Source organism: Acartia tonsa, chromosome 13 (assembly GCF_053477335.1).
Source record: "Acartia tonsa isolate MP-2025a chromosome 13, ASM5347733v1, whole genome shotgun sequence".
Lineage (NCBI taxonomy): Eukaryota > Metazoa > Arthropoda > Copepoda > Calanoida > Acartiidae > Acartia > Acartia tonsa.
In genome coordinates, this window is record NC_137272.1 from 18,842,356 (window position 1) to 18,855,303 (window position 12,948).

The 12,948-nt window shown below is 30.4% G+C and overlaps 1 protein-coding gene across 1 annotated transcript; it reads right to left on the reverse strand.

Annotated features, from left to right (window-relative positions):
• Positions 1–208: 208 nt before the first annotated feature.
• LOC145304052 (uncharacterized) lies at positions 209–10,372 on the reverse strand. The gene is made up of 3 exons (XM_080145810.1): positions 9,988–10,372; positions 5,641–5,757; positions 209–2,644 (listed from the first exon to the last, which is right to left on the reverse strand). Exons 1-3 carry the CDS (start codon positions 10,224–10,226, stop codon positions 2,215–2,217), a joined length of 786 nt encoding a protein of 261 aa, XP_080001936.1. The 5' UTR covers positions 10,227–10,372; the 3' UTR covers positions 209–2,214.
• Between the last annotated feature and the right edge of the window lie 2,576 nt (positions 10,373–12,948).

Genomic DNA, 12,948 nt, shown 5'->3' on the forward strand with positions numbered 1-12,948 from the left:
GACTGATTTTAGAGCTTCGCTTTTAAGAATGTTGTCATCCTTGCTTCAAGGAAGTCCGTGCGTCCATTTAAAACATGTTAATCGTTTGTTCCACCTTTTCAGAGCTTCTCTTTTATGGATGTTGTCATCCTTGTTTTATATTTGATTAAAAAGTACACCATAATTTATTTTTAAACTATAAAAAGAAAATATAAATATAACAAATTACAATTTTTTATTTCAATTTTTTTAGTATTTTGTTTTTATTATAAAAATATGTAATTTCGTTACTCAACATATTTAACAACAAGCAGGATAAAGATTATAATAGTTACTTATCGCATCATATTATAAACAGCTTTCCGTGGATATAAAAATGTACAATTATAAGATTTTAGCCCCAAGATGCCGAAGGCATAAGCTAAAAAAACTGATTTTAACTTATCATTGCATATTTTTATATTCGTAGAAAAGTGAATATAATACGGTTATACGATACAATACATGATTTTTCAGTTTGGTTGAGAACCGGATCTTTTCCACCGGATATTAATCGGATTCAAAGCCATACTGGAAAACAGGTTCGCAATTCATAAAAAAACCTTTTTTTTTTAAATTTTGGTCCATTTATACATTTGAGATCTTTTAAAGTTATCATTAAAAAAAAAAACATAATTAATTTTCTTTTTTAAACATATGTCATTTTTTATAGAAAAATTCAACATTTTCTGAGATGTCTAGAATAAATATTTATATCACATAAGAGAGATCTTTGATTCAATTTTAAATATACAATTTTATATGAAATACATAGATAATACTGTAATTAATTCATATTTGACACTTTAAGATCATATAAATAGCGTTACTCTGAGTACAAAACAATAATTGAATGTATTAGAATCTTTTTCTTCAATTATAGCAAAGCTTTTTGAAAAGTTGAACTATATCAACAATATAGTCAAGAAATTTAAATATTTTTTTTAAAAAAAGGTTAAAATCAACTTAGTCAATGAAAAAATAAGAGTTTGATAAATTTCAACATAGTTTAAAATTATTTGCCAATGAGAGTAAAATAATTTTCATAAATAAACTTAGATCACAGAACTGTTTTGAACCATTTACCTAATAAAAAAGGGAAAGCACTTCAGAGATGCTGTCTAAAATGGTGCAAAAAATGGGGACAAATTTCAAATTGATTTGACGGGGCTGTTTATATACGTCACAAGTGAGGGGAAAGAAAAGGGAAGGAGGAAAGAAACCCCCTAGAAAAGAGATGGGGGTATAACGTCACACGCCAAAACAATTTAAAATTTGTCTCCATTTTTTGCACCATTTTAGATAGCATCCACTTCAGACAGCAAGACTTACAGACAGACAAACAGATAAATAAGTAGCTTTGCTAATAATACTAAATCTTTATTCCTGAAGTGGATTCTAAATTAGGGTCTCTGCATAGCTGCCTCACCAAAATTGTTTTATTTTTTAAATCATCCAATATCACATAAAAAATCTACCAAAATTAAATAAAATCATAGAAGGGCTATTAATACATGTATTTATTTATTTTTGTAGATTTTATCGTGATTTTGGAGGATTTCTCACAAAAATAACTTTATTGAGGCATGGATGCAGCGACCCTAATATCTTTTAAGAATCCACCTCTGGTATTAAAATAATAATATTTTGGGTTAAATTTGATAATCTTAATATATCCAATAAAATTTTATTTATAGAACCCTTGTAAGAATTTTAGATTGCTATATAATAATATAATCCCTTTAATTTGATGTTTTATCTTTGCTTTTCTTGGAACTAGAATAAAAAAAATATAATGCAAGGTAGTGTTTAAAAATAGTTTATAAGTACATTTTTATTTTCTCCTCAAAAAGTTATTGTCCTTTGACAAGAATAGGGTTTTAAGGGACAACAAATTCTTTGACCTTTTAAAATCTAAATTCTTTATATCTGATTTCGCAAAAAATTCCTACGGCCGGGTGGGGGATGTCGTGGGGGTTTTAAGTGGTCAAAAGTCAGAGTTGACAATTTTTTTCTGCAGGTACTACATCCATTACTCCCTGGCTAATTACATAGTTACGTTAATACAGGATTTAGTTCATCACAGTAAAAAAGTAAATATTAAATTTCGTTTCATTAAAATTAATTTGTAGTTATCTTTTGGTTAAATTAAATGATTGCACTAGCCAAAATTTTGTAAAAAAAAGTAAATGAAAATTAAACATTTTGAGAAAAAAAGCTTTTATAGAATTGTGAAACTTTATGAATAGTTTTCATAACATAAAAATCTCTCAAATCCCTGTAGACCGCGTGGTCCATGCACCTCACATGGTTTGGTATGGCAGCCCGGGGAACCGGTTCTGCAGGAGTCGCACCCTGACCCACCAGCTCCGTGTGCAGGTTCAGGATGATTTTCTGAAGTTCTCTCTGAATGTGGCGCCATATCATGACTGGCGGCAAAAAGTCGAACTGAGCGGCTGTTCGTACTTGCGATGACAACGGGATGTGCTCAAGCTGCTGGGCAATTATGAATTCGACGGCTATTTCCAGCCGCTGGAATTGGCTGTAGGCAATTTGAAGGTGTTCTAGGTAACTTAGATGTTCTCCACTGACTAATGGCGATGTTTCTGGTAGAATTGATTCATACCTGAAATACAAAAACAACATTGAATGGCTTTTAATAAATTTTTTTAAAGAATTGCCCCAAAAAGTAACACATTACATCTGTCTTTTCATCTACAATAAATGTAATTTTTTTATTTCTTATTGGCTTATGAAATAAACATACCAATAAAATCCACAGTTAGCCTGATATTTGCAGATATAGATTATGAACAGCATTATACCTTATGTTGATATAGTAACAGCATTGTAGTCTTCCAAATCTCTCTTAAAAGATATAAATTCAAGTATATTCCAGATACTTGTACTCAAAATTAAAACAAAAGTATGTCCATAACAAGGGCAGCTAAAACTTTTAATGAAATAAATACACAATGTTCTAAAATATTGCAATTAACTGTAACTAAAGTATATAAGTTATAGAGTAGCTGTGATCCTAAGTACTAACAATTACAATTTCAATATTTATATCAAAGTGATTGTGTAGGTAGATATCCTATTATATAAAGTAGTAAGCGTTTTTTGTCTGTCCCGAAGGATCTCGCTAACCGCTAAACCGATATTGTACTCCTTTAAAGTGAAGCTTCTTATAGGTCCTGGGAAGGTTTTAAACTATTTTTGGGGAGGGTGTCTTCACCCCCCTCCCCCCAAAAATATTTTTTTTACTCTTCTGAAACTCAAATTTAAAATGGGAAGATTTTTCCCCGTCCAACCTTAAGTGCCCCTAGAGGTTTCTAGGGGCGTAGCCACTAGTAATATGAAAAATACAAATACATGTAATTTTATTGGTTTAGAGTAAAGAGAATCAACATTTATCTATTAGTCTGAGTAAATTTGTTAACACCAAGAATGATAAAAATCCATAAGTAGTGCACTAACAAAATTTTCATAAATTTGAACAGCAAAATAGTACCAAATAGTATTCTTCTTTCTAAGCAAATTATGCTTGTACGTTAAAAAGCCATAAAAAAAAGTTATTTGCATTTTTTCCAAGTGTTATATACGGACGGTCAAATGGACGTAAATGCGATAACTATAGAGTTGCCTTGCTCATTGTCCAAATATAGAAAACTAAAAAAGGCATAAAAATAGACACCATTGTGTTATTTTATGAATGATCGTAAATTTTCCCTTACTTTATTAGGTAACCCATCTATTTAACCTTTTTTTAAGCTTTTTTTTGAAGCGCAGCTACTCTTTAACTAAGGTGTGAAAAACACACAATCCCAGGGATCTAAAGGGATAAGACAATGGCCGATAAATTGATGTACACCCCAAATCGTGATTACCCTTATGGAAATTTAACACTAAACTTAATGAACCCACCAATCAAAACGATTCTAAACAGCACAATCAAAACAACCGTCAATTAAGTTCCCGAAATGAAGGAATGTTTCATCATACATTTAGAAGCAGGTTAATATTCTTATTAAGATCCTACTTATTTAAGTAAAATACAAACCAAAGATATTTTCTACAGCATAAAATATAAATTGCCAAGCATACTTTTATTGAAAATTTATGTTAACAAGGATGACAACATCTTCAAAAGCGAAGCTCTGAAACGGTAGGACAAACGAATATTAACACTTGTAGAGTGTCAGAACTGAATAATCAGAATATAAATGTATAAAAGTCGTAACAAAATTTTAAGTAAATTTGTTGAAAATCTGCTTATATACAGGATATTGTCTTAGGACATACTCACATCACCATGCAAAGTTTGAAATTGATAGGACAATTCTAACCTGTTTAATTTAACGAAAAGAGCTAACCGTTATGGACGGACCGACCCTTACTATAGAAATGCTTCGCTTTTAAAAAGTTCTAAATATATATTTGTAATTAATATTTAATTAATCTTAACCTCTATACTTTTATACATAACATATTAGGGCTTGCCAGCCGCGGTCTAAGCATCAGCCGCTATTTAAAACCTAATATGAATAATATGCATTAAAAGTAGCAGCCGCAGTCAATATTGGCGGCTGTATGCAGCCATTATGCCTAAAATGTTGTCAGCTGACGACCTCTTTTTTAGGTCAGTATATAATGCATTGTTTAGCTAGTCTAAAATGATAGGGATTCTCGTTGATGTATTAGATAAATCATATATGAAATAAAAAGTTTCTTTTGAGCAAATTATAAAAATGTAGAGTAAAAGAAAAGAGACGAAGAAAAATTGAAAGCAGAAATTTTTCTCAGAATTTGCACATTGCAGATGATAAACCACTTAACCAATTTTCATATCACAGGTGTACTCTTACTTTCATTCATTCTTAAAAGGAAATTCATAAAAATACAAAGTTTCTTTATATGATACTAGAGGCAACGCCCCTAGCATCTAGTGCCTCTGCATCCAACAGAACTGAAAGGGGCTAAAATAGCTTTAATGCATTAAAAGACCTAAATTTTAAAATAAAATTGCTTAAAACCATCGCAGGACCTATGTAAAGCTTATCTTAAATAGGTTCAGTATTATTAAATGTATGCGTTCCATTTACCGCAATTTTGATAATAACAATAAGTCAATAATCTAATGCCATAACAAAGTTTAGTTGAAATGTCAGAATATTTGAAAATGAAAATATTTAGTACTTCACAAACAAAAAAACTTTTATTGTATGACCTTATAGTCTGAAAGTCCAAACTATGTATTGTAATGGGATATTATACTTTTAACTCATGGAGCTAAAGGGATAAGACAATGGCCGATAGATTGATGTCTATCCCCAATGATAATGCACAAAATTACCCCACCTGTACAATTAAATTAATGATTGAAACGTTTGAACACTTGAATAAATGAAATAAAAATGGACCAATGTTACCAAAGTTGTAAAGCCAATGAATAAGAAAACGTTATCAAAAAAATTGGGGACTTGTGTAATAAACAGCCCATTGTCCCCTCTTTCTTAGCTTTTAACTGGTAGAAGTAAACATACTTTTAACGTCTTTTGTACAACACGCAGTATGCCCTATCAAACTTGACATCCCTTACACTAAAAACTAAATCCTTACCTAACGTTTGGAAGCTCTGATTCAACTTGTTCATAACGTTTATTAAATTTCTGTATGCTCAGCTGGTTTCTGTACACATGTACAGCAGTATACAGCTCTAACAACTGGGCCCGTAATCTAAATTATAATACATGTTAATTAATTCATAAACATAACAAATCATAGAAAGAAAACGAGGTAGAAAGCTCTAATCCTGGGGGTCAATCAGTTACATTACCCCTAACCTAACCTAAACTAAAATAACCTACCTAAAGCTACTGTGAAAATAGGACGAAAACCGCTACTTCGTTTTCTTGCCATGATCCCATATAACAGAAATAAATATTATTAATATCAAAATCTTATCTTTGCGAAGAAATTTCTGGTAGGTTTGTCAAACATAGTTCACTTTTATTTTAAAATATATATTTTGCAAAGTAATTTATAATTTTGCTGAGCGATATTCTTGAGAGGTGGCAGAAAGTATTGACCCTCCACTGAATATTTTAGTATAAAAACGAAAAAGCAAAAAAAAATTGGAGGGGGGCTTTATTTTAAAGGGGTTATTTCACCTTGATGCTTTATGTACCATTTCCCAAAATATTCATAAACCTTTCCAGGACCTTTGAGAAACTTCACTGTAAAGGAGAAACAAATCGGTTCACAACAAACACCTTGAGAAACAAATATCCTGATACTTAAATAATTTAGATCATCAAATGCTTTGTTTATTTCTAGTTGCTTGAAATAAAAATTCATTCTTTTATTAACTTTCGGAAATTTAACCTAACTACTCGGAAGTTACAATTGGATTTATATTTACAGGATTCCTAAGAACTCTATAAATATAATATATTTATAATTCAAAAACTAATATTTCTAAGTGAAAAACTGGTGGTATTTGTTTTTGACTTTTTAAAAAATAATTTATTTTTTAAAAGTACTTGCTTCCGTCCGGTTTTTAACCTACTTATTTTTTCTTAAAGTTCATTGAACTGTAAGTAAACTTAAGTAGCTAGTCATGTTTTAAACTATTTCTGGCGAAGTTAAAATAAATCATTAATTGTAATATAAATGGAAGCATTAACATTTTAAGTCAGATCTTCATTCATATTTAAAAAGATTCTTATTTAGTAGACTTAATTGTCTTAATACCCTAATAAATCATATTTTTTTCATGTATGGTAAAGCTTTCTTGTAACATACAAGTATGTTAGAACATTTTTGCTGAATATTTCATTTTACGAATTTTCCTTCTAGAAAATAAAAAAAGAACATACCCCCACCCCCCCAGAACACTGATGAAAAAAAAATAATAATAGAGGATAAGTTTGTACTCAGATTAATAATTAGATGGTGTAGGGTTAAGCAAGTCTTATAATACAAAATGAATGAGGGGGGGGGGGGGGCTAATTTTGTTAAGACTTCTTAGCAAAATTGTTCAATTAAATGTCTGGTTTATCCTAACCCAAATAATATTGAATAGGACAATTGGATATTGATAATGAATTGCACTCTCCACCCCCCTTCAAATTTGGTAAAAGAAATTTATATAAATCAATCACCCATTCGAATATTGAAAAGCATGTTTTTACGAATAAATGTCTCTTTTCTATGTTATTTTAATTTTAAAAAGAGGATTATTATGAAAGAATCATTCATGGCAAAGTTTATCTAAACAATTAATTTTCAGTTTGACAGCTGATTCTTTGATAAAACGCAATTTTCCTTAAAAATTTGCATTAGAATTGTTACGTCTTGCTAACAATACTGATATTTATCGTGATTTATGTATTATTTAGCGGCCTCTAGTGGCAGTTACGATGTAGTTGCCATTTTTTCTGAGTGGGAATTCTTTTAAGAGGCTGATGGTAACCCTCTTCCAAAATAGTTCTAAGTTTTTCAAGGACCTATGATAAAAGCTACATGGTAAAGGAGAACCATATCGGTTCAGCGGTTAGCGAGATCAATCGGTACAAACTGACAGACAGTCTGTTGAACATCCTGATTCTATTATATAAAGAAACTTACCAAAATTTTAGATTTTATACAAAAGTATATAATCTTTACATTATAGCATTTAAGGTTAGGTTAGATTCGTCTGTGATAGCCCTGTAGGGTTATTAAACAGCCAAAACTACTTTTAACTCAATAGTTTTATATTTCTTTTCAAATTAGAAAAAAAAACATTATTTCAAAAACTAAGGATTTAATTATTTTTAACCTTTTATTATGATTTCATAGTTAAAAGAGTCTGTTTAGTGTTTAAGCTTTCTTCGAATTTGGTAAATTTTAAACATCAAATCATTTCCATTTCTTTTTTTCGTTTTATTTTCAAAATCAGACAAGTTAGAGGCAAAAATGAAATTTTTTTCAGTGCTTAAATTTAAAATTATTAATTGAAAATAATTTACAATGCTAGTTGTTCGGAACCAACCAATCAAATGAAATAAAAATACATTAAGATTTTGAGCAAACACGTAAGACAACTTAGTTATAAAACTTTGAGCACCAGTGTAATTTACAGACCAATTTCATGGCTTTTGCGGATGTTGTCATCCTTGTTTTCTAGGAAGCACTCTACAATTAATGTTTAGTTCATGGTAAGATTAATAGATAATAGATATTTCTCGCATCGTATTATAAACGGCTTTCCGTGGATATAAAATGTACAATTATAAGATTAAAACCAGTTTTTAGCCCCGAGGTGCCGAAGGCACGGGCTTAAAAAATGGTTTTAATCTTATGATTGTACATTTTCATATTCGTAAAAAACTGAATATAAATCGATGCTAGACATAGTTTTTTCGTATGGATGAGAACCGGTTCCTATCCACCGGATCCGAATGAATACGAGAAAATGTTTTATTTGTGACGCCTATCATAGTGTATTTTCCACCAAAATTTAGATAGATAAAAAATTATACATCAACATTAAAGTAAAGATTCCCTTAATTTCAATTTTAACACGCTCAAACCCTAAGGGGCGCTATACCTGTTCCACTTTCTTGACCTAACCAAAACCAAGCAAAAATAATATAAATACTTCTTCTTAAAAGTTTTTTACTTTCGGTTAAAGTAAAACTGCTAAGATAATTAAGCACTTTATTTTTTTTAAAGGGATATTCTTATTTACAAGTCGAAAAGCAACAAGGATGACAATATTCACAAAAATATGAAATATAAAAAAACTGTTTTAAAGCAGTCAGGCTGCTTTGGATGGTAATTGCTTTTATACTCAAGAATGATATGAATGTTGACAAGAAAAATCAGAGGTATAACTTTAAAAACCTGCAAAATAAGTCCCATCCCCCCCCCCCCCACATAGAATTATGAACAGAAGGACAGACAAAATAATTTTAAAAGTAGCTTCGCTATTAATAATTTAGTTTAAAAAGGAACAATATACATATTTATACTTCTTCAGAATTAAAAAAAGACTTAAAGAATGAAGCTATGAATTAAATTCGATATTCCTATATCTACAAATAAATCCTTCCAAGTAAAAGCAATTAAATATTGATAGATGATATGATATAAATAACTTACTAAAAGTATTTAAGAAAATGAAATAAAGAATAAAGTACAGTTCGGCCAGCAATATTAATGCAGTAATCTAAAGAGAAAAGACAATGGTAGATAAATTGATATACATTACATCTTCAATGACGATACACAAAATTACCCCTTCTAAGATTAAAGATTGAAATTAGTTATTGAAACATTTAAACACTCAACTTAATGAATCAACCAACCAAAATTTACTTTAGTCCCCAAAGTTGTTAATGCAGCGAATAAGAAAACGTTCATATAAAACCGTTATTAGATAGTTAAATTATTCTATCAATATAAAAAAAAATTAACTTATTGATGGATAGGTACGGTCATAATCTGTTATTGAGCAAGTTATGCAAAAAAAAAATGAATATTTGTAACGAAACAAGGATAACATCCGTAAGAATCATAATTTTTATGATAAACATCATTACCCAAACTATAAATTTGAAATTTGATTAAAGTACCCAAAGTTATTCAGCCAAAAAATGTGGTTTATTTAACTTTGGGTACCGGTATGATTTATAATCCAATGTCCCTTTCCACCCTGTTTCTTAGATCATACTTGACACACAAATGTTAAATTTCTTCTTTTCTATCATTACTTAATAAGGATTTAAATAATTAATCCTACAGAAGCAGATTATAATGCCTAAAAAAATGATGACATACAATATAAATGCCAATGATAGGCCAGTATACATTATAATTGACCAATGGTAAAATTTATACTGGCCTATCATTGGTTATTTGTATTGGATGAAGTCATATTTATTAGGCACTTATACTGCTTCATCCCACCCCATTTCTTACCTTATTTTATGGTGATCATTAATAATAATAGGTTGATATCTGCCAGAATTTAGCAGCTGCATCCAGTGACTGCTGCCAAGATCCTCACTCATGCATGTGCTCATTCTTGTTTGGCTGCCGCTGCTGCTGCTGCGCTTAGCTGCTAAACTGCCGCTGCTCGCTGGAAGCAGCCGCAAATAGCGGCTCTGGCTAAAGCTTAGCAGTTCAGAAAACAAAATTATTACAGAATACAACTTCATTAAGAGTTTTAATGATTTTTAGTAAAAAAAATAACTGATGTTTAAATTAACAAATACAATTGTTCGTTTATAGTTCGATCGGTTTTCGTTTCGCGTTCGTTTTCGTTTGTTGGGGGGGAGGGTGTTTTCAGTTAGGGTTTAGTTTCGGAACTAAAAATTTGACGGAGAATTATTTCTTTTTATAGAAAAAGTTCACGTCTCTCCACTCTCTAAATAAAGTGACGTATCAACTACAAATACACACACACACACACACACACACACATATATAGACAAACATAAATTTCATTTCAGTTTATATTGTTGATTTTTGCCGTTAATAAGGTTTTTTTTTTATTTATTAACATTCATTTTATAGTACATAATAAAGTTATCACATATAAAAAAGCTAATTATACTAAAAAAAACTTTGTGAGAATATCAATTTGATCATAAAAATCTGATTTCGGTATTTCCAATTTGTTGGATTTATTTGTTTATCTTTTCACAAATTTTTCTAGAAGTTCCTAAAATTTTTGCCTAAAACGTTGGACTGATCGTTATAAAACAAGGATGATAACATCCATAAAAGCGAAGCTCTGAAACGGTACGACAAACGAAAATTAACACTTGTATAATGTCAGAACTGAATAATCAGAATGCGAATGTATAAGAGTCAAAGCAAAATTGTAAGTAAATTTGTTGAAAAACTGCTTGATATAGGATAATGATTATGGACATACTCACTTTTTTAGAACTTGATTATAGAGTTGCTTCGCTTATAATATTGTACTTTGTTGTCCCAGGAATCAGTATACTAAAAATCAGACCAATCGGATAATTAGGTCACATACAAATTTGTTGTTAAAAATGTAAAAAAAATCAACATGTTTAAAATGGACGTACGGACAATCTGGTAATGATTATAGAGTTGCTACGCTTTCTAACTCGTATCTTACTATTACAGGAATCACCATGCAAAATTTGAAATCGATAGGACAATTCTAACATGCCTAAATTAACGAAAAAAGCTATTTAAAAAAGTAAAAAAATCAACATGTTAAAAATGGACGTACGGACATTTTGGTAATGATTATAGAGTTGCTACGCTTTTTAAATCGTACCTAACTACTAAAGGAAGCACCATGCAAAATTTGAAATCGATAGGACAATTCTAACATGTCTAAATTAACGAAAAAAGCTATCCGTGACGGACGTACGGACGGACGGACCGACCCTAATTATAGAAAAGCTTCGCTTTTAAAAAGACATTATCAAAATGTTGTAGATTAATTTCTCGTTTTGAGACATGAAACATGATTTTTATCAGAGATCTAGAGGGTTAAGATAATGGCCGATAAACTAATGTACATCCTGAATAATGATGCACAAAATTAACCCTTCTGTAGATTACAATTAGTGGTTGAAACGTTTGGATACTCAACAAAATTAACCAACCAATCATATTTCAATAACAGTCCCCAAAGTTGTTAAAACAAAGAATAAGAAAACGATAGGGTCTAGCGTAGTAAACAGCCCAATGCCCCCTGTCCCTTCTGTTTTTTTCTGCATTTTTAAGTTAGGTAATACATGGTGTGTTAGGGCCTACACAGGAAAAGCACCTAATTACCTCAATCTTACTATATAAAACTTCTAGCAGCTGGCATATAGGGGCTCTGCATTCGAAAAAGCAGAGATGGGCTGAAATAGAAGAAAACATTCCCTTGACTTAAATCTGAGAGTAAAATAGCCCAAAATCAGCACACTTAGGTGAAGCTTAATACTAGAGGATAAGGAAATGTTATAAGAATGCTGCGCTTAGGATAAACAAAATAGTCCCCGTTTTAAATTTCATTTCTGTATTTTACACATCATTTGTTGGGTTTTGATGAATAATTCTTTGTTTATTTTAGTGGGTTTTTTTCGGGGAATTTTAATGGGTCGTGTTTACTTTACTTTTATTGCATGGAGTGCGATAATATCAACTTTTATCGTATGGTAGTTTTATACCATTACAAATAATATTATTATTTGTTTACCCATTTTGAAAGGGAAAACTAAATTTTTTTAGAAGGTTTGTTTTGTTATTTAATAACTTGAAAAAAGTTAAATGTGTCTTAGAGAGAGAGAGAGAGAGAGAGAGAGAGAAAGAGAGAGAGAGAGAGAGATAGATAGAGAGGAGAGAGAGAGAGAGAGAGAGAAAGAGAGAGAGAAAGATATATATGAACTGTTTATTACAATAGTCCCAAAAGTTTTATAGTAGCGTTCTCTCATGTGTTGGTTATATAACTTTGGGAGCTTCTATGAAATATGGTTGGTTGAATCATTAGTTGAGTTTCCAAACGTTTCAACCATTACTTGTAATCTAAAGAAGGTTAATTATATATCTCAACATTGGTGATGTACATCCATTTGCAGGATAGGGGACATTGGTGCAGAAAGTGTAAAAATACTTTCTATCATTTATGGCTTGATTGGTAAAAAAAAAACAAGCACTGTTCAAACTTTCACATTAATCATATTAATCTATATACAGAAGGATTAACTTTCTTTCTAATTTATTTGGTTGTACATAAACATATTGTCCATTGTCTTATCCCCCATCATTCACCGTTTTCAAAATTGAGTTTCAATATGAGGGTGAGTAATAAATAACTTAATAATTTGTAAAAAGTTTGAACATACGGTAAATAACTTCTATTGCATGATATATCACAAATATATTACAAAGTATTCATGATTT

Bases quoted from the DNA above. Each gene is read 5' to 3' on its own strand.
- LOC145304052 (XM_080145810.1), bottom strand. From the start codon at position 10,226: ATGAAGTTGTATTCTGTAATAATTTTGTTTTCTGAACTGCTAAGCTTT. The intron at 5,758-9,987 runs GTAAGAAATGGG...ATTATAATTTAG, and splicing joins AATGATCACCATAAAATAAG to ATTACGGGCCCAGTTGTTAG. The intron at 2,645-5,640 runs GTAAGGATTTAG...TTTGTATTTCAG, and splicing joins TCAGAGCTTCCAAACGTTAG to GTATGAATCAATTCTACCAG.